Source organism: Diceros bicornis, chromosome 29 (genome assembly GCF_020826845.1).
Source record: "Diceros bicornis minor isolate mBicDic1 chromosome 29, mDicBic1.mat.cur, whole genome shotgun sequence".
NCBI lineage: Eukaryota > Metazoa > Chordata > Mammalia > Perissodactyla > Rhinocerotidae > Diceros > Diceros bicornis.
Window position 1 is genome coordinate 41,073,798 of NC_080768.1, and position 27,440 is coordinate 41,101,237.

Here is a 27,440-nt window from a genome sequence, read left to right on the forward strand (position 1 = left end):
GACAAAACCCACTTGAGCATCTCAGTCGACAGAGAGAAAGCATTTGACAAAATTTGGCACCCTTTTATGATAAAAATACTCAACAAACCTAGGAGTAGAAGAGATCTTCCTCATTTTGGTATAGGGCATTTGTGAGAAACCCACAGCTAACATCATACTTAATGATGAAAAACTGAAAGCTTCCTCCTAAGATCAGGAACAAAACAAGAATTTCTGCTCTTACCACTTTTATTCAACATTGTCCTGGAAATTCTAGGCAGGGCAGTTAGGCCAAAAAAAAAAAAAAACAGGAAGTAAAATTATCTCTGTTTTCAGATGACGTGATCTTGTATATAGGAAATCCTAAGGAATCCACAAAAAAGCTCTTAGAAGTAATAAGTTCAGCAAGGTTGCAGGATATAAGTTCAATATTCCGTAGCCAGTTGTATTTCCATATGCTAGCGATGAATAATCTGAAAATGAAATTAAAAAAGTAATTCTACTTATAGTAGTATCAAAAAGAATAAAATATTTAGGGGCATATATTTAACAAAAATAATGCAAAACTTGTACATTTAGAACTATAAAAAACTCTTAAAAGAAATTAAAGAAAATTAAATAAATGGAAACACAGCCTATGGTCGTGGATCAAAAGATGTAATGGTAATACTATTAAGATGCTCGTACTCTACAGATTCACCCCAGTCTCTATCAAAATTTCAGCTGTCGGACAAGCTGATCCTAAAATTCAGATGGGAAATGCAAGGGGCCCAGAGCAGCCAAAACAACTTGGAAAAGGAAGAACAAAGTAGGAGGACTCACACCTCCTGACTTCTTTCTGCAAAGCTAACAGTAATCTAGACAGTGTTATACCAGCAACAAGATAGGCTTCTGGCTCAATGGAATTGAATTGGGAGTCAGGAAATAGACCTGTACATTTAAGGTGAATTGATTTTCTACAGGGGTATCAAGACAGTTCAGTGGGGAAAAGAACCGTTTTTTTTCAAGAATTAGTGGTGGATCAACTGGATATCCACATGCAAAAGAATGAAGTTGGATCTCTGCTTCGCACCATATATAAAAATTAACTCAAAATGGATCAAAGATCTAAATGTGATAGCTGACACTGTAAAACTTTAGAAGAGAATGTGGGAATAAGTCTTTGTGATCTTGGATTAGACAATAATTTGTTACATATCACACCAAAAGCACAAGCAACAAAAGGAATAAAATAGAAAAGTTGGATTTTCTCAAAATTAAAACTTTAGTGCTTTGAAAGACACCATCAACTAAGGGAAAATACAACCCATAGAATGGGAGAAAATATTTGCAGAGTATATATCTGATAAAGAATTTCTGTCCATAATATATAAAGTATTCTTGCAACTCAATGATAAAAAAGACAAGTAACCCAATTATAAGATGGGCAAAGGATCTGAATAGATATGTCTCTAAAGAAGATGTATAAATGGCCAATAAGTACATGACAAGATGCTCAATTAGTGACTAGGGAAATGCAAATCAATACCACAGTGAGATACCACTTCACACCCCGTAGGACGGCTGTAATAAACAAGATGGACAATAATGAAACTCTCAGGCATTGCTAGTAGGAATGTAGAATGGTGCAGTTGCTTTGGAAAACTGGCAGTTTCTCAAAACATTAAAAACAGGGTTACCATATGACCCAGAAGTTCCACTTGTAGGTGTATACTTCGGAGAATTGAAAATAAATGTAGACACAAATACATGTATACAAATGTTCATTATTCATAATAGCCAAAAAGTGGAAACAATACAAATGTCCGTCAACTGATGAATGGATCAAGAAACTGGTATAGCTATACAATGGAATATTACTTGGCAACAAAAGGAAATGAAGTTCTGATACATGCTACAATGTGGATAAACCTTGAAAATATTGTGCTAAGTGTACAAAGACAGACACAGAATGCCATGTGTTGTATGATTGCATTTATGTGATAGAAAGTATATCGATAGTTACCAGGGACTGAGGAGATGGCAATGGGGAGTGACAGCTAATGGATACAGGGGTTTTTTTTTTGTGGGGGAGGTGATGAAATGTTCTGGAATTAGGTGGTGGTGATGGTTACACAATTTTGTGAATGTATTAAAAACCACAAAACCACTGAATCTTAAAAGGGGAAAAAAAGTTTTATTGCATTCTTTACTGAAAAATTAAAAATGTCAATATGCCACTCTAGGAAGAGGGATCTTTACTGTTTTTAACTGTCTTCCTTTTCAAAACCAGGATTTGAAAAGTCACTTCCTCTTCAGATTTCAGCAAGCCTCTTAGTTCTGTCCTCTCTATGGCCATCATAGAGAAGTGCTTCTTGGATTCTGTCAATGCTTGGTTCAAATTTAATTTTAAAAATATACTTCAAGCTATTTTAAAAATGAAATATGAAACAGTATACACTCTCAGATGTATTACTGTTTATCAAATTTTGCACACTGCACGATGCCATGTGTTTGTTAACTCATGTGTCCAAGTTACCTTATTTTGTGCATGCCTTGGAATCAAGTCTTTCATGTCGGTTCCATGTATATACTCAGGCATTTATCAAATATTTCACTAAATAGGAAGGTTGGAGCTCGCAGTGCTTTAAAAACAGCAGCAACAACAATAACAACAAATGTCTTCTTTCATAAAGTTGTCAAAGTGAGTCCTCTACGTTTTTAGTATGGATGAGGATTTTCCTGATACAAAGTAATCAAAACCAAGTTCAGAAGGAAATTGGATGTGGGGCTGATATGACTGTATCTGTTATCCATAAACCCCCAATTTAAATTTTTGTTCATCAGAACGTCATTGTTTTCTCCCACTGCCATTTTTTTGGGTGAGGAAGATTGTCCCTGAGCTAATATCTGTGCCAATCCTCCTCTGTTTTGTATAAGGGACGCTGCCACAGCATGGCTGACGAGTGATGTAGTATGTCTGCGCCTGGAATCTGAACCCGCGAACCCTGGGCCATGGAAGTGGAGTGTGCGAACCCAACCACTGCGCCACCGGGCCAGCCCCTCCCACTGCTGTTTTAATAAGAAAATGTTGTAAATTTGATCCAATATAGTAAATATATGCTAATTATTGTTTTCAGTGCTTCATTTATTGGGATTCTGCATAAGATACCATTTAAATTTTTTGCAGTTGAGATCCTGGAAATTTTTCTCAACACATTCAGTTTCCTATTCCATTTTGACTTTATGCTCATTCTCCAGGGATGTTCTGAAAGCATTTATTTTCTCCCACAGAAATCCAACAGTGAAGGGTAGCCTTATTTACTGACTTTAAATAGATTGTATCTTTTTTCTGAGGCTCTATCTCAGAGATTGCACTGCACAGATATTGTTGGCTGGATTGTAAAGCTATTTGTTGTTATGCCCAAGATAAATATTTTAGTTGCTGTTTCATGAGTGGTATTTGGAAAATGATACATATCCTTATTTTAATCTCTTTTTGCATACGCAGCAACTGAGTTGCCTGTGTGAGATTTTATCAGAAGCAGGGTTAAATATGGCGTGTGTCATTATATTGCCTCCTTCTATGCCAAAACCTTTGTGGTTACACTCATGTAAGCTAAGTGGAAGGGACCACTGGCAAGATTATGAGAAGTATGTGTTGCAGAGTGGTAAGGGGGAAGGAGACAGTCAAAGAATCAAATAAGGATATTGAGTGCCTAATTTGTGTGGATATTTATTAATACACATTGGAACCTCTTGTTCAAAACAAGTCATGTGTCCATTCTGTTCTATTCATAGGTGATCATGGAGGAAGCACTTTACTCCCACCGAATGTCACAAATGAATTTCCAGAATATGGGACCATGGAGGAAAGTGGAGAAAGCGTAAGAGCTTCTCTCAAGTTTGATGCAAAGTCTCTGCCATGTTGCCCACAAGGGCAGCAGGGGGTCCAGCTTCTTGCTGGCCACCACTCTGGGTTCGACAGTGTTACAGAACGACCAAGAGATGTCGGAGAGGCCCCCTCTCAAAATCACCTCAAGGAACAAAGTTTACAACCCATTGACTCTTTGATTTCAGCTCTGAAGGCTCCAGAATCCAGAATAGCTTCAGGAACATTACAGGCTACAAAAGTACTGGACAAAGATGCTGTTTCTCGTTTGTCAGTTCAGCAGGTGGAAAAAGAGCTGGACCCTGCCGGTCATAAAGCACAGAGAGCCAACGCACTGTTCCCTGCTGGCCAAGAAAAATCACCGGATATCCCTCTTTCAGCTGAAGTTACGAGGGAGGGAAATTTGTATTCAAGCATCCAGAAGGATCTGACTGTACTGTTAACTGCAGAAACTCAGGCAGAGCTTTCCCAGATAACTAATGGGAGAAAAGGGGCTCTCCATGTGCAGGAGCCAGCTTGTCCAGTTTCCTCCATAGGGAGCCCAGCAGCGACCCACAACTCTGCGGGCAGTGTTGGTTTTTTGAGAGAGAGAAGGTCTGATCTGGGGAGAGAGCACCCAGGGGGATGTGATCGAGGCAGCTCCACAGGACGCCCAGGCCGAGTCAAACATGTGGAATTCCAAGGGGTGGAAATATTGTGGACAGGAGGGGAGAAAGGAGAGAGATGGCATCCTGTAGGTTATGAGACATCATTGGAAAGGACCACCTCTCTTGAAAGCAAAGAGTTTTCCAAAGTGCCAGGCCATCTCGTCTCGTCTGCTGTTTTGCATGCTTCAGTTGGTTTAACTGAGAGTGTTTGCGATGAAACCTGGAGAGCACCTTCAGAGAGGCCTGGCACCAGCTCAGGGACGTTTTCCCCTGTGCCTCTAGTTGAGAGTGGAGAGGATGAAGTCTTCCTAAAGGAAAACAAAGAACATCTTAAGAAACCTGTGCTGGAGAGAGACAAGGAAAGGTGAGCTCCCATAGTAGTCTTGTTGTCTTTGACGCCTGGTACATATTATAGGAAACCGTTATCCTGTGGTTGTCTGTGAGAACTCAGCTCAGTGTCCTGGATCCTTGTTATCATAGAATGGAGAAGAAGTTACTGTAAGCTAGATTCCTTCCAAGGTTTTAAGATATTAAAGTGATCTTGTAATAAAGCTGTCCCTTAGGCGTAGACCAGGGAAGCAGAGTTATGGAAAGGCTGTGAACACTAAACTGTTGAATCCATTTGGTTTCAAGTTTTCCAACATCAAGGAAACTAAAACACCCACAGTTATGTTTAATAATGTGAAAAGATTTGGACTCTTTTGATATATCCTCTAGTCATTACCTTCCAACTTAGGCTTCTTCTGGGTGCAATGCCAATGCCCACATATTGCCTACCTACGTGTTTGAACACAGAGGTTCTGGGTTTGGGCTGACCCAATTTTCTAGGTTTAGAAAGCAGGTCAGGAGGCCAGAACTAGCGTCTATAATTCATTCATTCCATGGCATTAAAATGAGAATCCCTTCTCACACATAGCATACGTTTTGCTTATGGCCCTGATAGGTAAACTGGGCATCATATGGTGTTTCCTGGTCTTTCCATGTTTCTGACATCCATACTAGCTTAGAGCCTGGATAAACAGAAGATATGACCAATCTTTTTCACTTCCTTTGCTTGTAGTCTGACCATACAGTACTCCTTTTGGCAAAGTCATTTGTTGTGTACTGTTACTTTGAGTTTGTACTCTCTTTTCTTCCATGAGTCCTCAGGACACCACATTTTATGGTTTATATGGGAGAACATGCGTGTCTAGGCTGAAGGGTTTTGTTTGTTGGAAGGAAACGCCTTTTCCTCTACAGTTAGAGGAGTCCACTGAGCATGCTGCTCCTTTAGGATAGCTGTCCTTAGGATGGCTCCTCTCCACTGCCCGCTCCCCCCCAACACATAAAACCTCCAGGCTTCCCTCAAAGCAGCCTTGATATGTGCACATGGCTCAGTAATTATATTCCCACTGGAATAAGCACTTGGGCTGTTGTGCAGATTGTTAATTTATTCCTCCTCTCCCCCCTTCCCTCCTTTCCTTCCACAGAGGTTTTCCAACTGTCTGTTATGTCCTTGACACTGCTAGATACTGGGCATAAACGACTGTTCAGAATAGATATGGCCTGTGGTCACTGCCCTCATGGAGTTTACTGCTGAAGATAAACACTGACCATATAAACGCATTAATAATTTTAGGGTCACAACTTGTGGTAGGTGCTGTGAAGGGAAAGAAGAGAGACATACTAGAAACAATAATTTGAATGCAGGAGAGAGGCTAATTCAGTTGATGGCTTGGGGAAGGCCTTTCTGTGGACATGATAATTAGGCTGAGACTTGAGGAATGAATATGAGTTAGCCAGGCAGTGAATGGGGAGGAAGAAAATTCCAGCAGAGGGAGTAGTATGCAAAGGAGGGCTGCTGGACTGCCTAACTCCCTGTGCTTCCTGGAGTTGTGCAAAGCAGAGACCTTAGGGTGAGTTTGAAGATTTGAAACTCCACCAGTGTGGCTGGAGCTTAAGGAGCTGGGGAAGAGTGGTGGGCAATGAATGTGGAGAGGTAGGGAGGAGCTTAATCACGGAAACTTTCCGTTTTATTCCAAGTACAGGGAGAAGCCATTAAGGAGTTATAAACCCAGAATAGTATTTGGTGTATGGTAGACCTTCGGTAATTTAAAAACAACAAAGACAGCTGTATTATTGAATGTAAGTCCTGGTAATACCTAGAAATGTGAATAACTTATGAGGTCGTTTTATGGGAGTCTGAGGCTCAGAGACGTTCAGTTGCCCAAAGTGACATAGCTAGTAATTGGCACATCCAGAATTCAGCTCCAGATTTTTCTAACTCTTGAGTGCTTGCTCTTAACTGAGTTTTTAAATTTTACTTAGTTAACCTAATGTTCATTTTTAATATGTGAAGAACATGCTGCATATTAATTAACGCTTCACCCCTGTATATTAACTTGTAAGTTGTTTCTAGGTTTTCACTGTTTTGGTTAGCCTTGCAATAAACATGTCTGTTGGCTTTGTTTTTTTTTTTAAGGTCTTTCAGTGGCTAATTTTGGACCTGAAATCTCTCTGCAGTGCTGCCTTCTTGTCAGGAGGGGGCAGCCTTTGGATTCTAATGTATTCATCCTCTTGAGGGCATTTGGTCTTATTTAAATCAGAAAGTATTAATAGACTGATGAAAGTTCAGTGTATTTTTACTCCATTAAGTTTACACAGTATATTAATCTGTTTCTGTTAAAATTAAGAATGATGGTAGCTGTAAATAATTTGGAGTTTAGTTGGCTAAAATGGCAATTTGATATATTATCCAATATTCATTGGACCACATGTATTCACATACTAGGAAACTAGTTTGAAACTATATTAAATTATTTTAGAGGGTAGTGTAGCACATGTATGCTAAGAGTTTTTGCAACTGGAATATGTTTCTATGATATCTTTTTTGCCAAATATATTAAGACATAAGCCCCGGGAATACAAATGTTAGCTCTACAACATGTTATCTTAAAAAGAAAAATTAACCTAATATTGAAATTCTTTGCTCTTATTTGCTTTCCAGGACTCTTGAGCAAGAAGAGCACTTTAGGGCAGGAGATGATGATACCCTTGGGCCAGAGTATGCAGAGGATGCCACTGATGTGTATAGCTCCCAGTTTGAAACCATTTTGGACAACACTTCTTTATACTACAGTGCTGAGTCCTTGGAGACATTATACTCAGAGCCTGATAGCTGTTTCAGCTTTGAAATGCCCCTCACTCCAATGATCCAGCAGCGCATTAAAGAAGGCAGTCAGTTCCTGGAGAGGACGGCAGTGGGAGGACCGCAGGACATCCTGAGCGTCTCGGCAGATGGCAGAATAGTGATGGCCTATTCTGGTGGGCTCACCAACGGGCTGAATGACGCCGGTGACTCCATCTACATGAAAGGCACCCCGGAGATTGCTTTCTGGGGAAGGTACTAGTCCCAATCTCATCAATTTCATGCTGGTAGTTTTTTGTAGCATTTTCTTTTTAGGAAATCTGAGTGTGGAATGTATTTGAAAAGCATTTGGCCAGTTTCTGTGGATATAAGTGAATGATATGAGTAAAAAGTAATTGGGGGGCTGGCCCTGTGGCTTGGCGGTTAAGTGTACGCGCTCCACTACTGGCGGCCCGGGTTTGGATCCCGGGCGCGCACGGATGCATCGCTTGTCCGGCCATGCTGAGGCCGCGTCCCACATACAGCAACTAGAAGGATGTGTAACTATGACATACAACTATATACTGGGGCTTTGGGGAAAAAAAGGAGGAGGATTGGCACTAGATGTTAGCTCAGGGCCGGTCTTCCTCAGCAAAAAGAGGAAGATTAGCATGGATGTTAGCTCAGGGCTGATCTTCCTCACACACACAAAAAAAGTAATTGGGTTTTAGGGGCAGGCAGAGTACACTTTAGTGGTTTGCCAAATTGGCAAGCTGAGGTCATTCTATTTGGTGGTATTTCCTGGATTACCCTATGTAAATTGGGTCCTGAACAGACATTTGTGGGTGAAGAGGAGCTCCGAGATGCAGCTTGGACAGCAGAGGCATGGTGCTGTGGAAGGAACACCAAGAGAGCGTGGCTTTTGTGCTGGCGCTGACACTGGTCAGTGACGTGGAGCAGGTCGTGTCATTATGCCAGAGAGTCCTTAATGGTCAATTGCAGGGGTTGAATTAGGTGGTCACCAAAGCCTGTTCCAGCCCTTTGCTCTGTGAGGTGCTGTTCTGCCGGGTGGTCTTCCTGTTCCTGAGATGGTGCGGGAAGGCTCTGATTACAGGGATGCCTGATACTGCTGATACCTTGGTCAAGGCTATAAATATTTATGTTCTCACTCTACCTTAGGATTTAAGTCTACCTGAGAGAAAAAAATGACAAATTATCTAGGGAATATGCGCCATACCTGTCATTTAGTGATTCCCTGTCTATTTATGGATTATCCAGCATTTCATTTCTTCTTGCTCATCATCCTTGGGTCTTTTACCTGTCCTTTAGCATCTCCATCAGTGGGCAGAGAATGCTCAACTTCTTAATCATTTTATGAGTTTAGTTTTGATATATTTTTCCTGAATTAAAGTGTGTCAGTGGGTGTGTTGGGGGAGGTGGAGGGGAGGTTGAATGGGGATAAACTATTTTAAAGCTGTATCAAAAAATGTCAAGTGCTTTTTTAAGAATCAGCATTCATATTACAAGTTTCCAATGAAGCTCTCTTTATGAGCAGTCGGTCCTATATTAAGCATTTTCTATAACCAGTTTATAGGTTCATAATTCATTGGATGAGAACATTCAAAACTGGCACATTATAACTTTGTAGCTCTACATTTCCTTGTGAAATGGACCATGGGTGTTTGTCGTCTTCTTGGTCGCAGTGAGATAATGAAAAGAACATAGATCTCAAAAGCAGAAGGCCTTGGTCTGAATTACTTGGGCAAACCACTTATTCTCTCTGAAACCTGCTTTATTTATTTGCAAAATGGGGTTAATGATCTTCAGTTTGCTGTGTGGCTGTGAGATTTAAAGAGTTAACATAGATGAAAGCACCTGTACCTGTGCCTGGTACAAAGCAGGAGCTTGAGTAAAGGTGTGAATCAGAAGTGATGAGCTGATAAGCCCATGTTCAGACTTCCCATATTCCTGAGAGGGGGGTGTCCCTGAGAGGGAGGGTGTCTTTGAGGGAGGGTCCCTGAGAGGGGGTGTCCCTGAGGGGGCATCTCTGAGTGGAGGGGCCACTTTAGTCCTTTCATTTCACCATCATCTCTGATAACTGTAAATTGTGATAGCACACAGGTATATATATATATATAGCACAGGTAGGCAGATAATTTCCTTGAAATTCCAGTCCAACTTTCTGGGGTGAGTAGAAGCGGTTTATATTACAGACCCAAAATAGGATGGGGAGCTGAAGCATTTTGGGCTGAGGGGCTTTGCTGCAGGAGCCACAGGGAGGGCAAGTAAATAAAGACAAGAGGCGAACATCAGCGAGTCAGAACAGGAAGGAATTGGGTGAGAGGTTTATCAAATGTATGGTTTGCTCACTTAGAATAGAAAGTAGTCATTACTGGAGTCAGCATGGGTGCCAGTCATTAGTAGGGCAGAGTTAGATACTTAAAAGAGAGTATTGGGGTAAGTTATAGTATTTTAGCATCTCAAATTTAGATAGTAGTATACTTCAGGCTGTCTCGAGATCAAGTTTCAGCTTGGTCACCTACGTTGTCAAACCATGAGATCTTGTCCAGTGATAAGACCGAATTCTAGTACTGAATGAGAAGCGTCTTAGAGATGAGCCAGCTGGACTTCTCACCCAGCTCTGGCACACTTCCACTTGATTCCTGTTAGGTGGTCATTCCACCCTTCCTGAGGACTGCTAGTGACGTGGACAGAGCAGTGTGGTGGGGCACCCCATTTGTGTTCTTTCAGTTGGCATAAGATAATAAGTGGTGATGGATGGAGGAGGTTTTGTTTTGTGGTATATGTCTCTATTCAGGGTTAAAAATTAGAGGGGGCTCAAGGATCCTAAGAAATTTTTTTTGTTTTTTTTTTGGTGAGGAAGGTTAGCCCTGAGCTAACATTTGTTGCCAATCCTCCTCTTTTTGCTGAGGAAGATTGGCCCTCAGCTAACATCTGTACCCATCTTCCTCTTATTTTATGTGGGATGTCTGCCACAGCATGGCTTGATGAGCAGTGTGTAGGTCTGCGCTGGGATCTAAACCTGCGAACCCTGGGCTGCCGAAGCGGAGCAGGTGAACTTAACCACTATGCCACCAGGCTGGCCCCTTAAGAGATTTTAAAGAAACTAGAATAACTTTCATATCTTTCTTTACCTTCTCTGCCTTCTTGGTGCTTTGGAGAAGTTGCAGCATCAGAGGAATTGTAGGTTGAAGAATTATGACATTTTCCAGCTCGAAGGGGGCCATAAATAACCATGTTTTACAGCAAAGAATCTGAGTCCTGGTTTGGTGGGGTTGGATTTACCTGGTGACAGATCCTGCACCAGAATTCAAATTGCCTGCCTCCTAGACCAGGTACATCCACTATTCTAGGCTGCCTGGTCTCATATCTTTGTTCTTTCTTTTGAACTAATTTCTCTCATGCCACATGTCTATAGAGCCAGAGGTCTGAGTTGGTAATTGTAAAGCTGGTTGTTGTTGTTGGGGGTGGTGTTGTGTATGTTCAACTTGAGAAAATTTTACCAAATCATTAATAAACATGTCTCCATAAATTTTTAAAGTAATCAATGAGAAGGCTTTTAAAAAGTTCTGCATTAAAACATCCCTCTGCAGAGGTAAGGAAGTAGACACAGAGGTATTGAGCCTGTTATGGAAATCCAGACTAGAATGCTGACTGCACAGTAGTCCACACAATTGAATTCCCTTAGCCAAGCACTCGGGGCCAAAGTATTAGGATTCAAGGAAAAAAAAATTCCAGCTGTATTAATAAATGTTGTGATACTTACCCAAGAAAAGTGGTAAATAAAACAAGTGCACGTGCCTAGTGTCCCAGCTCTGTTCACTGGCTTCTGCTGGTTCTTTGGCAGTGGACAGGGAGGTCTGACTGTACTGGATAAAGTGAACTCTGAGGAAGGTGCAAAGGAAAGGAGACGATGAGACCATGAGGTCTGTCTCCCTCATAATGCTTCTTTGATTCCATCTGGACATGAACCAAGAAAATTAATCCTATCCTGTTGAGGTACTGATTTTAACATATAAAATGTTAGTTGTCAGCCAGTAGGAAATACTATAAGATTACTTGAGGTGGTCTCTAAACACAATTTTATATGATATGCATCCCATAGGTTTTATTTATTTAATAAACACATGGTGCTTAATTCTCATAATAAGCTAGGAGAAAGGAACTATTAATGTTCTCATTTTCCAGATGAGGAAACTGAGGGGACAGAACAGCTGAGGAACTTGCTTAAAGTCACACAGATGTTAAGCGGCACACCCAGGATTTGAGCCCAGGCAGTCAGGCTCCAGAACCCATTGATTTTTGGTTTCAAAACAAAAATATATTTATTTGGCATTGCCTAGTATATTTTTAAATCCTTTTCTATTTCAATATGTGCTTTTACTTTGACATTAAAGGTTATTTTAGTGGCAGTCTTTGACAGTGATTTCTTATTGTGTGCTTTACAGAAAGACGGAAGTGGTTGGGAAGGGTGAGGAGGATGTCGTAGCACTTCAGCATATCCTGGTGCCCGCCTCAAAACACCAGTCTTCCATTTAGCTGTGCTTTGGGGCCAGAGGGGGATTGTTCTTCCCTGTTTTTACTCTCTCCACTTAAATCAAAGAAGAAAATATTTCAAATCTGTAATATTCTAGCATCAGGTTGGAAAGGACATATTTTAAGAGTATGTGTGCTGTTTGTCTTTTAAAGGAGTATACACCTTTGTGATACCAAATAGATCACTCTATATGGTGAAAAAGCCTCTTAAGACCCTGGAATAAATCTGGACAGGAATAGTTAAGTTCTCTCAGGTGCTGAGTGCGCTGTCTCTCAGGAAATAGCTCGCTCTGAGAGTGTAACACAATATTTTAATGAAGGAGCAAGAGGAGCATCCCCACCCTTTGTGGTCCAGCCACATAGCGCTCAGGGTGACCGGGTCAGCAGTGCTGTGTGAAGGCCAGTCACATGGCTCCAGAATTAGAAAGGATACTTAGAGACTTACAATTAGACACGTTCCAGTGGGTTCCTTTGTGTCTGGGTGCTTCTCCCTTGCCAGCTCATCAGCGAATGACTGCAACTCCCATCAGTAAGTTCTGACCTGAGACTGTAAGGCACAAATGCTGTCATTATGACCATTAACAGAGCTAAATGGTATCCATTTCTGTTGAGCTTGGGTTTGGACAGATAGGAAAAGAGATAGCAAGTACAGTAGTATGGCAGAAGCTTCTCTGAAATATATAAAACTGCTTTTTAAAATTACCTTTGTAGTGTAATAGATATATTGTATGTTTCAGCTTCCTAGTCTGTCTTTCTGATATCGCTCAGGATAGGAGTAAGCTGAAGAGGTGAATTACATCTGTGTGTAGCTGGTATGCCTGAGGAGAGAGGGCTTCAGCCACAGGGCCACTGAATTTTATAGTTGTGGTGTTCTGCCTTCCTCCTGGTTTTCTCCCCCCTTCTCAAATGGATGCTGGCATTGAGAAGTATCCTTTTTCTTCCTCAGTTTTTCCCTGTCTTTATTGTCTTTCTGTCTAAGAAGAAGTCACATGAAACAAGATTAATACTTACAGAAATTTGTTGAAGTGTGATTTCAAAAATTTTTTTGACATCTCAATTTAAAACCTGCAGGCATTTTATTATTTTATTTAAGAGATTTCATTTGTTTTTGTTTTTTTTTTTTTTGAGGAAGATTGGCCCTGCTCTAACATCTGTTGCCAATCTTCCTCTTTTTTCTTTTTTCTCCCCAAAGCCCTAGTACATAGTTGTGTATCATAGTTGTAGAATTGTGGCTCTTCTATGTGGGACACCGCCTCAGCACGGCTTGATGAGCGGTGAGTAGGTCCGCGCCCAGGATCCAAACCTGCGAACCCCGGGCCGCCAAAGCGGAATGTGCATACTTAACTGCTATGCCACCAGGCTGGCCCCTGCAGGCATTTTAATATCATGTATAAAAGTTAAAATAAGAAATTAATATGATTTAAGCTGGTGACAGAGGAAAAGATTTTGATCTTGCGAAGTTGTCCTCAGAGACTGGCTGCCCATGAGCCCCTGCCTTTTCTTCTGTCATCAGCAGTGGGAAGCTCTGCTGCCTCACAGCTTCATTATTGGGTTTCTGTTGCTCTAATAATCTCATTAGTCCTTTTCATTTACATTTTAAAACCTGTTCTGTAGAAAATAGGTTCTCATTTTTCTCTTTGTAGCTTCCTGAAGCAGTTGTAATGTTGAATTTTGTTATTTTACTACAAATGAGCCTGCTCAATGATGAGGGGTCGGAGCTCTGCTAGGTTTCAGAGCCAGTCATATCTGGGTTCAAATCCTGCTTCAGTTACTTACTAGGTGTGTGATCTTGAATAAATTATGGAAAATCTGGGAAGCTTTCCAAGTGTAAAATGGAATGAATAATACCTATTGGGTAAAGGAGGGAGAAGCAAATGAGATTAATCAAGTGAAAAAAATCAAGAACAGATTAACAATGGATTAACAAGTGGATTAACAATGCCTGGTACATAGTAGGAGACAAATAAGTGAAAATTGATAATACCAATGAGAGTGGTAACCTGAAGAAAAGTCATCATGCTTCTCCACCATGTGCTCAAGTCCTGTATCAGCCTCTGAGCTGCCAGCACCATCCTCTAAGCCCTAAGCTCTCTGAAACCCCTATTACTGGATTTCCTGAAACATCATTTCTTTTCATAAAGCACTGTGGTAGGGTGGCGTAAATATGGAGATCTGGGATCAGAAGACAGAGGGTGACATCATCCTCTTTACTGGCTGCCTAATCTTGGCTAGGTTATTTGCCTTCAAGGAACCTCCGATTCCCTTATTGGTGAAATGGAAATAACCTTACCACCCAATTTACAGTTTTGTTGTAAGAATTTGCTGAGTTCTAGTTTGTGGATATTCATTTTAAACCTATCATGAGTTTTGCAGTAGTCTGAATAACAGTCTAAGGATGATAAGAAAATAGATAAGAAAAAGACTCGTAAAGAAAAAAAGATGCAAGGATTTGGTGAATGTTTGAATATAGGACACGCAGGCCGAGTCCAAATTGTGAGATTTCAGGCGTGGATAACTTACCGAATCAAGAAACAATCAGCAGGAGTTGGGGAGAGCAGCAGGGTTTGTAGGGGAGCACCTAGTAGTAGGGTCAGTTTAAACAGGTTAAATCTGAGGAGGGGGAGGGTCCTTCATGCGGAAATGCTGGTGTGAGTGTGGGATTGAAGGTCGGCTGGAGAGAGTTAGGAGTCACCATTGTGAGTGAGGCTTGCAGCTGTGGGGAGAGTGAGCTTTGGAGGGGTGAGGAGTGGGCTAGGCCAGGCTGAGAGATGGGCACACAAGAGCACTTGGGTGCTGCTTGTGTATCTTTCTAATTCCATCTTTGTAGAAAATGTGCAGTCTGAGGCGAGTTTCCTGGCAGCTCTTCTGTGCCTCCTGCCCTTCTACGACAGCGGCTTGCTTGTCAGGGAGCCCAGGTGGAAGCCAAGTGCTGTGGTCCTCCGGCGTTTTTCCGGCTCCTCTCAGCGGGCCAGCCCCGGCTCTGGGGGTTTGGGGCTCTCTCTGTCTGTTGGGTGCCTCTTGTATTAATTGGTGATGACTTCAGGAAATGAGCCTGGATTTGAAATAGGGATTCCCAGAAATGTTCCAATTCTGTAGTTTAAACCTTAAAAAAAAGTAATGCCCTGAAAATTGGTGGATATTGCTGTGAAGAGTACTGTAAGGTGCTGGTTAAGTGTATGATCTTTTATTGAAGACCATATTACATAAGACTTCAAATGATAAAGGACATAGGAGGTATATGTTATTACAAGGAGAATCATAGCTCAACAAAACTGGATTGGTGGTTAATATTTTAACTGATCGGGATGATATAGCAGTCTTTTTATTCATATATCAGGGCAATATTTAACTTTTAAAGGAGACAATAACATTTCCTCTCAGCAGAGGTCACTTAACACAAGATTTGCAACACTGAATGAGAAATGTTATCCATTGACCTGTGGTTTGGGGAAGAAAAAAGATGGAGACCTTCTCCAAATAAATAGTTCTTTGAAGGTATTTTATATAGGCGTACCAATTTATCAGAACCCCAAATCGGTATGTTTCCAGTGCTTTAAGCTTGTTTTACTTCTTCTGTGAATCTCATAAGCTTTCTCTAAACTGAAATACAGTCTATATTAAATTGGCTCAACCTCTAGTAGAGCCTTAATATTCAGTAGCTGAGTGGCCGTGGTGCAAGGTAAGTTGAAGATGATTTTTCTCATGAATGCTAATGAGGATTAATATTAAACTCCATCTAAACCACGTTAGATAAGTGCCCACACTTCCGAATCCCCACACTTCCTGTGCTGTTTCATATGCCCATGCCTGAACCTCCATCTGCAGGTATTCTTCTGGTCTCTGAATCTGGAATTCTGAAAGGAAAGCCTTCTAAATCATACACGCTGAACTACTGAGACTTTTAATCTTGCTGCTCACCATCTTGCTACCCAGCAGTGTTGCCTTGGGAGCTTGTTAGAAGTGCAGAATCTCAGGCCCCACCCTTGACCTACTAAATTAGAATCTACATTTTAAGAAGGTATCCAGGTGGTTTAAATATATATAGAAGGGCCGGCCCCGTGGCTTAGCGGTTAAGTGGGCACGCTCCGCTTCTGGCAGCCCAGGTTCGGACCCGGACGCTCACTGACGTACCGCTTGTCCGGCCATGCTGAGGCCGCGTCCCACATACAGCAACTAGAAGGATGTGCAGCTATGACATGCAGCTATCTACTGGGGCTTTGGGGGAAAATAAATAAATAATTAAAAAAATAAAAAAAAAAATATATATTGAAGGTTGAGAAGCACTAGTCTAGAACAGTGGTCTATGGACCAAACTGAAGTAGGAAAGCTCTAGAACAGGGTTCTCTAACTGGACTGCACATTAGAGTTATGGGGGGACCTTTTTAAAATTCACACTCCCCAGTCTCACTACCTGGATCCTCTTGGTCTAGGATGGAGCCTGGCCAGTGAGAGCTTGGAAAGCTTCCCAGGTGAGTCTGACATCAGCCTAGCCTGTCAGCCTCTCATCTTCGTGCTCACCCCTGACATACTCAACCAAAATGTGTATTTTAACGAATTCCCAGGTGATTCACAAGCACTGTAAAGTTCGAGAAGCACTGGAAGCTGTTCAGAGGCAGAATTCAAAGCTGAGTGGCACAGTCCCTGTTCCTAGGGGAGCAGGCCTGTTAGAGGTCACTGTGCCAATGATGGGGAGAAGTCTCAACAGAGGTTTGCAGAAGTGAGTGGCCCTGGCTGTGAGCCTCGACGTGATTTCTTGTGTCACCTTTGGTGTAGTGATCCCTAATTCTAGAAATAGAGGAGTTGATGCATTTTCCTGCTAGGAAACAGTATGGTTTCTTAGTGAGGAGTGTAGGTTCTTAGTGAGGAGTGTGGGTTCTTAAGTCAGACTGCTTTGGTTCAAATTTTGGTGAACTATCTTTCTAAACCTCAACTTCCTTATCTGGGAAGAGGGATGATAATTTACTGCCACTTGATGAGTACTCCAAAAGTGTTGGCTCTTATTATTAGTAATAACACTGCTTGAGTTCTTGTCTTTAAAACTTCTTCAGAGTCACCTGGTACGAATAGACTGTGGTCAGATAGGCCTAGGATCTGCATATCTGTGATGATAATTCTACGAGCCTTAGATTCCTTGAAGGTGAGGAGTTTTAATGATGGTTTGTTTTATTGTCTTTGTAATTACTCTGTTTAGCAGCTCCACATCAACACAAAGAAGGTGACATTTTCTAGTCAAGAGTAGTAATATAAACTCTTCAGTATAGAGAAAAATAAGAGGTATTGAATAATTATTATTGTGAAACAATCATAAAAGTTCATTATTCACACTTAGCATTCATTTAACAACTATTTTAGCATTCATCGTGTAATATTATACCTTGTCAGGTACGGGCTTGTCCCTCCTGTTAGGCAGTGACCTTCCCAAATCTTTAGTTTTGAGGCTCAGAGAACCTCTGTGACAGGGTCCAGCATATACTGGGTACTGAGTTTTTGTTGAATGAAGAACTTAATCAGCAGCTGCTCTATACTGGGTACTAGGTGTCTCCCAAAGAGGAGGCAGAGACAATAGCTTCACAGCTAACTGTAGCACAGGGCCTGGAGAACCAGACGGGGAGGCCCTGAGGCTGGGGCCACTGCCAGCATAGGGTGTCGTGGGGCCCACATGGGAGCGTTGCTTTTTGTGGTGGGCTTTGAAGGATGAGGTGGACAAGTGTGAAAGGTCGTGGGGGGAGTAGGGCAGGTGACTTTCCAGATGGAGCCAAACTGAGGCAGAATTAGTAACAGCTGCTGAGATTTGGGGACTTGAGAGTTGGAGTTGAGGGAATGATTAACCTCTTTGCCTCCTGTTCTGTTAATCTTCTAGACTGAACAGTTGCTGCTACACTCAAAGAGGCAGCCATTGTGTAGTTGACTTTTTACAACTTCTGAAACATTTTAGGCATACCAGAAAGTGCAGAAAATAATAAACACCTGTGATCTCACCAACCAATTTAAGAAATAAATCATCAAGATGAATTGCAAGCTCCTGTGAATGCCTCCCTGGTCGCATTCCTCTTTCTCTTCCTAAAGGTAACCATGATCTGTGGGTGCTTATCATTCCTATATAGGTGTGCATCCATCTGTGAACAATGGATAGTATTCTTTTACATGTTTTTGAGCTTTATATAAATGCTGTCTTGTTTCTTTTTGTAACTTGCTTTTTTTGCTCAATATTTCAAATTCATTCTTATTGACTCATAAAGCCCTAATTTATTAATTTTCTGTATAGTATTCATTACATGAATATATACTATAACTTATTTTTCCATTTTCCTATTTATGAACTTTTTCGCTGTCTTGTATTTTTGTTATCTCAAATGGCATGGCAGTGAACATTCTAATTTGTGGCTTCTTGTGCACATATGGGAGAATTTCTCTAGGCTAGGTATATATTTAGGAATAAAATTGCTGGACGGTAAGTTATAATCATTTTCTAGGTGAACCAAGGCATTCTTAAAAGGGCATATTACATTTTGAGAGTATGTAATTTTATCTACTTCTGTTTATAAAGTAATTATTAGTTATTACCTCCTGATCCTTGTAATTCTCCTATCCCTACAAAAATAGCAGGAGCCTAAAGAAAAAGCCTGGGAAAGACAATGAAGTAAGCCAGTCTCCTTTCCCCTTGGGGTACTGACGCGGACTCTGTCATCCATTAGCTAGGTCTGGTGCTGTCCTTGCTCTCAGGCCGCCAGCGCTGTGATCCCAGGTTCTTGGATGCACCTGTGCATCTGTTGCCTGTGTCCTCCAGCTGTGAGTGTTGCCTGTCCACTTCTGGTCGTCTGAAGCAGGATTTGAACAACAGGACAAATGAATATGTTCACATCAGTGATAGCAGAAAAACAAACAAAACTAGAAATGAAAGTAGAAAAACATAAATCACGTAAGATTAAGTGTGAATTTAACACAACTGAATTTTATATAATTGAGATGAATTAGATCAATTTTGTTGCCTGTTTCTGTCATTCCTTTAGGGCCAGAATGTGTGTGCTGTAGAAAATTATGGTTTTTAAAAATAGTACTTCAAAAACCTTCGTGCTGTTGAAGAGAAACAATGCTGAAATTACTGTCTTTTTTTAGTGATGTAGGACAAATTTCTCTTTCTCCCATAAGCAGCAGCCACTCCAAATAAACTAGGCAGTTGTCCTTTCTCCCTGTTGTTGCTTGCCGCCTGGCTTCTGAGGAGTTGAGCTGGAGGTTTGTGAGGTCGTGTGTGACTGCACTGGATCTGGACTTGTGAAGCAGATCTCTTGGAGGGAAGCTGCCTGTTGAGACGGGAGGCGAGCAGAGGGGGAAGTACTCCTTCGACTTCTTTCAAGTTCTTGTCCCTCAGCCCCTGAGGGGGATAGTGGCATTCTGGGAGAATGTCACTGCAGAGTCAGTGTGTAGCAGTTTGTACTCTTAACAGAAGCAGCTGTAGAAGTCCATTAAAAGAGACTTTGCAGAAGATGAAGGTTTGCTGAACAGATGGAACGGGAGAATGCTCTTTGTATTCATGACAAAATTATGGGCAGACTGTTTGCTGATGGAGGTAACTGAAATTCAGTTTATTTTCTTTGTCTGGTCCTAGGCAGTGCTGGATTATGTAGTTGTAGTTACAGAAAATTCTTTGGATTTTAAACTGTTTTATTTCAAATGAAAAACATTTTAAGTAAGTCTTAGAAACTTAGGAAAAATGATAATTCATATATATTGTTTTCTAAATAAGAATGACAGAAATGAAGAGGGTGTATTTGTTGCAGGGTCAGTAATATTTGGGCAAGATGAGATTTTTCCCTTAATAGAGTTGCGCTGCTCTTTGACTTGGTTCGACAGAGCGGTGCTCCTAGACATAGCTCCTAGACTGTAGCGTGCTTTCGGCTCCCTTGTGAAACTTCACCCAGGCATTGGAAGGCACCGAATTTGAGCTTGTCATTTAGTGAGGTCTGTGCTGACTACTGCACAAGGCTGTCATTCTTATTTTGGTGTATCTCTAGAGTGAGAGTTGGCTATGCTGTTAGTATAGAAACATGATTTGTCTTTGAATTTGGGGTTAGGTTTGAAACTTCAAAGGCTAGCCAGTTATCTAAGGAAAAACGGCACAGGGAGTTTTTTTCTGGAGCTGAGGGAATTTCAGCTTTACAGTTTATCCCTGGGAAGGTCTCTCCCTGTTTCCATGTTCAGCAGGGACAGACCAGCGCAGGGCATAACTCGGGTCAGAGTTGGTAAAGAAGGGTGCACAAGCCCAGGGTGTTGATATCACGTCCTTTCTTGAGATGCTTGGGGTTAAAGGATTCGTGAGTACCCAAGAGCCTATAAGAACCGGTGCCTGAACATCCAGGGCAGCCAGCTGATTATAACAGGTGTGTTTGTGGGTGTGTATTGGGAAAGTTGATATTTCTTGCCTTGATTACAGATTTTAAGTTCATAATTTTAAGTTCATGTTTCCAGTATTTTATAATGTCGTGTGTCTTACATAGCCCATTAGTATAAAGATTTTGCCTCTTTCTAATTGAATGGTTTGTTTCATAGCTTTAATAATAAAGGACAAAGAGAATGCTTTAAAAATGGGCATGAAATATGCTTTGTGAGAAGCATAAAGCCTAGTGGTTATGAGCCTGGACTTAGGAGTTACAGGCCAGTAGGCTTAATTAAGTGTTACTTCCTTCTTACAGTTTGAGCTCTAGTTGAGTTACTTAACCCCTCTTGAACCGCAGTTTCTATATGTGAAGTAGGGATGATGGTGGTACCTCACACGAGGGGTGATGGTTGTGGGGATTAACGGAGGTGCAGTGCATGGGAAGTGTGTAGCACAATTTCTCCTGCATTAATAAAAGCTCAGTAAATATTAATACTCCTTGGCTATTATGTTTAAATTGTTCTTCCTTACATAGGCACGTGAGAGGACTCAGACCTCAGAGAAAGGGGGCCATGAATTTGGTGTGCTCACACTGTGAACTTGTGGCAGGGTTCCCCGTAGCCCTTCATAGCAAACTGTGCCCCGCACCCTCTGCTGTCAGTCATCTATCAAATACAGCCTTTAGTGGCAAGGAGGGCTGCCAGGGAAAAATGGGTAGATTAGTGCAAATTTAAGAGCACTCTGAGAACATCTTTATGCGTATTTGCTGTTGAAAGCGTCAGTGTCATCCTCTTTGAATATGGATAACAGCATTGCACGCATCTGTCCTCACAGGCGGCACGTGGCCCACACCAGGAATACAACTGAACCAGTTGTCAGAACCTGGCCAGCTTTGCTGTGTGCTTTCCATGGTGCAGACCGCCCTTTGCCATGCAGCAGTGGCTGTTCTTACAGGTCCATCTGTGTGTCTAGCTTGGCCTTTTCTATCTTTATGCTCCAGGAGTTTGTAGCTGTGCAGCTGTGTGAAGCTGCTTAGCTGCTGTTTCCTGGACTATAATTTATGGATAATATCTTTTTTCCATGGTTATTGAGGTGATTAAATGAGATAAAATATGTGAAAATGCCTAGTACAGAGTAAGTACTAACAGATTTTTTGCTTCTCCAAAAATTGCTTCATATCTTCTGTTACTGGGAAGGAAAAATTCATACAATTTGTAAATGAGTCTCTTTTCTCCTGTTTTGTTTTATAAAGGTGTCATGTCTAGATTTGTGTTTCAGATAGTGTTTCTAAAGCTTTCGTTTGATTTAAAATAATTTTTTTGTGTTAGTTTACTTCATCTGGTGTCTGTTTCTCTGTTTGCTTCCATGGCTTTCCAGTGCAGTCCATAATCCTTACAGCGTTTAAATTTAATTTTGAGCTAGTTTTCAAAAATATGAAAGGAATATGTGCCAATGGTAAAATTCACAGTCAAGTCCTCTTAGTCCCACCTCCCAGAAGGAACCTCTGGATGGTTTCTAGTGTATCCTTGCAAGTCATGATCTGTGCGGCTCTTTGGGAACCAATTTTAAACTGCCTTACTGGTGTGAAAGTACAAATGTCGTCTGTAAAGTTCCGTCCCATTTGCAGCTCGGTTCCTCCCTCCAGCTCCGCAGCACAGTGTTTGGAGTGTTTGGGAGCTCCCTTGAAGGGAACTTGCTTGCACAGCTGGGTATGTCACCAAGAGTGAATGCACTTGACAGGCCCAGCTCTGGCAGGCACACTGTCGTGGTTCAGGTGATCAGGCCAGAGTTTGATAGTGAGGCATAGGGGTTCCTTCAGCAGGTACCTGGATCTGAACCTGCGCTGAAAATGCTCATTCCTGACGTTCTGGGGAGGCAAAGCCTGTGCTGGGTTCCAGCACAGATTTCAGTCATTGTTTAGCTGGCCTGAGGGTGTGGTTCAATCAGCCCTTTGGTCTACTGTTGTGTTTGGCTTTTTGTCATTATTAACATTGGGTGGAGGTGGTGTAAGAGGCTGCACTGAATATGAAGTTGGAAGATGTGGTCTCAGCTTCAGCCTTGCTGCTTACTGGCTGTGAGCTTGGGCAAGGCTTTTTTGGTCCTCAGTTTCTTTACTTGGAAAAATGGGACCGTTGTGAGAGTGAAATAAAATAATGTATGTAAAAGTGTTAACATAGATTGCAAAATGTTCTATGGATTATTTAATATTTACTTTTCTTAATGGATTATTGAAAGGAAGGGCGTATTCCTCTTAACGAGTTTAGGTAGGTTGAACTATTTGTGCTTCAGAGGAGCAGTGTAGCTGTCTACTTTTTGGTGTCATTGGACTTTATCCCACCTCTTTGTGAAGTCATTTGTCTCATCTGTTCTTGAATGCTCCTGGCATGCTGACAGCCTGTATTCAGAAGGGGGGAGGCAATATAGTTTCTGTGCTCAGAATGTTCTCAAGTGGGCCACTCCCTCGTGTTGATTCAGCAGGCCCTTTATTGAGGCCCTGCTTTTCAGCAGGGGGAGCTCTGGGGACTGAAGCCCTGAGCACCCCTGGTGGCCCAGCTCTGCTGTGATTGTGAGACCCGGCAAGAGTCACTTCCTCTCTTGATCCCTTAGATTTCTCTTCTGTAAAACAAAGTGGTTGGACTAAAACCTTTTTGTATGGGGAGATGGTGACTCTCTTCCTTTTTCTGTCTTTCCTGTACCTTGCTATATCTATCACCTTATTGACGAATTTCCGCTTACCCTTTTAAACAACTTAGGACAATTATCTTCAAAAAGATAAGACAACTGAGTAATGAGGCTAAACATCAAGTCGAAGGATGCTCTATTGACATCTGAGACCTAAATGTAATGAAAACCTTTTAAGGGTGACAGAGTGTTAAGAGTGAGTATCAAATTGTCCTGCTTATAATCCACTGACCTTGACGTTGCTGTTTTGTAGTCATCCAGAACTAATCATCTTTGATCAGGGCTTCCCTGTCTCAGATCTGTTGTTGGGAGCTGTGAGTACCTGAGGGGAGAGAGAGAAAAAGGATGCCGTGGCAGCTGATAGCTGAAATGGAGCTGCCATCAGGAGAAAAAGTGAAGAATGAATATTCTTGTAGCTGGAGGCAATAATCCCTTTGGGGCAGGGGAGGGGCCTTTTGCCAGGCTGTGTGGGAGGTGTTTGCATTGCTGTGGTTCTGTTCCCAGTACTGTTCATCCACCCTGGTTTCTTAAGTTCTTTATCTAAATCTTGTTCAATAGAGGAGCACATCTGTCCTGTGCGGATATTTTAGTTCAGCTTTCCCAGGACAAGACTGCATTTCTAGGTGACAAAACGATAGGGAAACATTTATATTTCCTTAGTATTTTTCTGCTAAAAGATAAACAAAAAGACAGTTAAGAACTGTCTCTGCATCTTGCAAATCAGAAGGCTCAGGACTGACCCCAGTAGCAGGAGACAGTCATTGGCCACTGGAACTTGTGTGTCTGGTGCATAACTGGGGGACTCATCAGCGGGGCCAACTGTTAGAGACCTATGGGAGGTATTCTTCTCATTGAAAAACTTCACCTAAGGAATTTCAGGATTCCTGGCTTCAAAGGCAGTGGTTGGTAAGAGGAATGCAGATTTGTGTGTGATTGGCTGAAGAGCCCAGTGTATGACCATGTGTTATAGGAGTTATCTCTGTTGTAGACCATTTCAGTTGCAATGTAAGTGGAGATTCTGTTGATTAAGATTTGACACTTCTTGCTAATTCCAAAGTGTAGGGTCTCAGATATTTACCTTGCATAAACTTCATAACGGGTAGATCAATGCTGCTTCAGGATTGGAGGTGGGGATATGGCCAGCAGCCTTAGAAGGTAATGAAGAGTAAACCTAAGGAGTAAATTGATATAAAGTGGGTTTAGCCTTGCATTTTCTGGCATCTTGACCTTGGAAAGCTGGTATGTCCCATTCTTGGCTATGACTTTGAATTCACCATGGAAATTGCATAGCTGAGCGTTTTGTGAAGCTTAAAAATGAGGGAACCAAAAAGTATCCACCTGAAACAGCCAAAGCATGTCAGTTGGCACATTTTAATGTAACAGTAAACTGCCTAGTCCATGGGCCCCACCTTCTCTGTGGGGTCCTGGTAAATTTATGGGTCCTTCTGGGGCTCCTCAGTTGGTAAGCCATATGGATTTTACAACCCAGTCCTTTGAAAGTAACTTCTTCTTTTAAAGGAGAAAAACATTTTTACTAACAAAATACTTCACTGGGAAACTTAGGTTGAACAAAATAGGTACCCCCCCCACACACACACACACAAGGCTATTTCCAGAAACATCCCAACATGAGAGAGAACATGCCTCACTTACATTTGAGCCACAGTCAGTAAAGTGTTTCAAACGTCAACACTGCTGCACGCTGCTTCTCAGTTCCATGCCTGTCTTTGCTTGGCTGCCTCAGGGTGGGGGCGGGCCATCTCCTGAGTCAGCACTGTCTCTTGCTGAGGCACCCGGGTCTTCTTGGGAGGTCTTGGCCACACAGCCATGGGGCCAGCTCTGGCAGGAGGCTGAGAACCATCTGTAGGAGCTAGGCTGTGGGCCAGGGGTGGGGTTGTCCTACCCAGTATGTGTGAAGTATCAAAATCCACCCATGGTTGACTAGTACAGAAGTAATATTTATCTTGTGTTGCACTCAGTTTTATGAAAACATGTCTGAAGACAGCAGTCTGCTGTAACTACACCAACTTGATTAAAGATTGAATTAGATATACCTCCTTAAAGAACTTGTGGAGAAAGTGTCATTGTAAAGGAAGTAACAGGATTTAGGATTTTTTTCCTCAAAATGTTATATATTATGTGACCAGTAGCTGTCCTTTCTGTTCTCTGAAGCCATTCTTCTCACCTGCTAGAAAGAATGATGGCCTGTTTTCTCCCTCCTGCCTTCCTTCCCTTGCCTTTCCTGTCCCCTATGTCTTCGGAGTTATTTGAGTTGTCACAGATCTTTACCTTTCCCTGGGTATTTAACTGTGCTCATGTCTCCCCTGTGGTTTTCCCGTTCCACATTCTGTCTTGCTGAGCCTTACTGTCACTGATGGATAGGGCCTTTAAGTTGCTGTGGCCATGGCACATCTAAGGCCAGTGTATCTCTGAGCCTGGGGGTTCCCCCCGACCCGTGTGTGGGAAGCGGACGTCAGCAGTGGTCCGGTGTCTGCTGGTGATGCCACTGGCCTCGTAGGGAGAGCGTTGTGCTGGGAGTTGAGGGACTTGGGCTCCTAGTTCTGTCTATGTCTAAATTCTCAGCCTCTCTCTGAAGACTTCATTTACTCACCTGGAAATGAGATTAGATTAAATAATTCACAAGGTGTATTTCCAACTCAAAAATCTATTACTTGACTCTATGAAATCATACTAATTCTGGCTCCTTAGATTAGCTCTTTGTAACCAATTAGGATTTTCTGTATATGAACAGCTTGAAAAATAGGAGACTGTGGATTTGAGCAGGTAGAATAACACCAAAATTTAGCAACAATGCTCGCAGCTTGCCCAGTGATAAGATGGAGAGCAGGTAGAGGGAGAGAGCATGTTCCGTTCTTTGGCTGTCTTCTTGGGCTGCTTACACAGCTTGACTGTTTGTGTTGTTCTTCCATAGAAGCAACATCCACCGGTTGCCCTTCCTCAGTCTGAGTTGACTGATAAGAAATACTTATTTTGAAACCCCAGATGCACCTCCTCTAGGAAGGCGAGCGCCGTAGGAGATTATAATTCTCCTCCTCTTGGCTGAAGTAAGTGACTGATGGTTGCGTCTTCTCCATCCCTTTTCAGAGGGTCCTTGTTTCTCACATGAAAGCAGAAGTGTGAGCCACAGCAGCTGAAATGAAACCAGGACATAGGAGGTACAAGTCCATGTGATTCTCTCTTGATTCTTAGTTATGCAGTATATGGATATTGTAGAACTACCTTTAGGACAAAAATTTTCTCCCTTTGGAATTGAAGAAGTGTGGAGTTTACAGTCTTGAGCTGGGTTTTTTCTGGTACTTTACATTAGCTCTGTGACTCTGGGCATATCACTTACCCATTTCTGAGCTTTAGAATCTTTAAAATGAGGGAGTTAGGCTAGGCAGTATTTGTTTTTTTTTTTCCCAGAGCCAGCATGTCGGGAACCTGTGATTCCGTCTCATTTGCGGAGCACGAGAGGAGTAGCAGAGAGGGAAAAGGGGAGGAGGAGCGGTCGGGTTCTGCTCTGCCTTGTGTAGAGCCTGTGACCTCCCTGAAGGCACAGGCTGTCTTCATTGTACAGCGCGAAGTCCAGGTTACCACATAGTGTTTTACAATTGGTTGTTGCTTTTGGTCAGTGTCCTGATTTTGGCATTTATTTATTGAGGCATCAGCAGTCTAAAGCTCTTTAGGAGTACAACCTCCCAGAAACATTAGTGGCTTCTCAGTCTGAATTTTTCCTGTGGTGGTGGCAGAACTTTTGAACTATCTGTACCTTCAGAAGGAAAATGTCTCCCTACACGGAGCTGTATAAACTTTTCTATCCATCTCCCTCTTTCTGGTTCTTTCTTTTTTTATCTGCGTAAGCCTGAGGGAGGTTGGTTGTTCCCCAGCCTCTATTAAGTGTCTGTTGGCATTGGGGATGAAGGACCTGCTGGTGCTTTTGAGCCCTGAGGTGGGGTTTAGCAGAAGCATCAGTGTTTCTCCAGGGAATTGTTTGCCTCTGCCTTCTTGGTAATGACAGTGCCAGTCAAAACATTTGTATTCCGATTGATAAGGTTGAGCACGAGCATTGAATGGCTTATTGAGAATGTTCTCTGGTCATGAGGGGATCTGAAAATCTCCTTTTTCTCTCCTTACTTCTTTCTGTACCACAGGGCAACTGGTTGGCAAATTGCCTTGAGTTTAAAATACCTCCTATCTCAGTGAAGGTTCCCACTCTACCCA

At 42.0% G+C, this 27,440-nt stretch overlaps 1 protein-coding gene across 4 annotated transcripts in view; it reads left to right on the forward strand.

The window, feature by feature from the left end:
- The window catches only part of PSD3 (pleckstrin and Sec7 domain containing 3), a 535,293-nt gene that overhangs the window by 199,816 nt on the left and 308,037 nt on the right, over positions 1-27,440 (forward strand). For all 4 annotated transcript variants that reach the window (XM_058525349.1, XM_058525350.1, XM_058525352.1 and 1 more), the window contains exons 3-4: positions 3,760-4,861; positions 7,484-7,879. In XM_058525349.1, the coding sequence (XP_058381332.1) occupies positions 3,760-4,861; positions 7,484-7,879 (1,498 nt within the window). The remainder of the gene's footprint in view (positions 1-3,759; positions 4,862-7,483; positions 7,880-27,440) is intronic.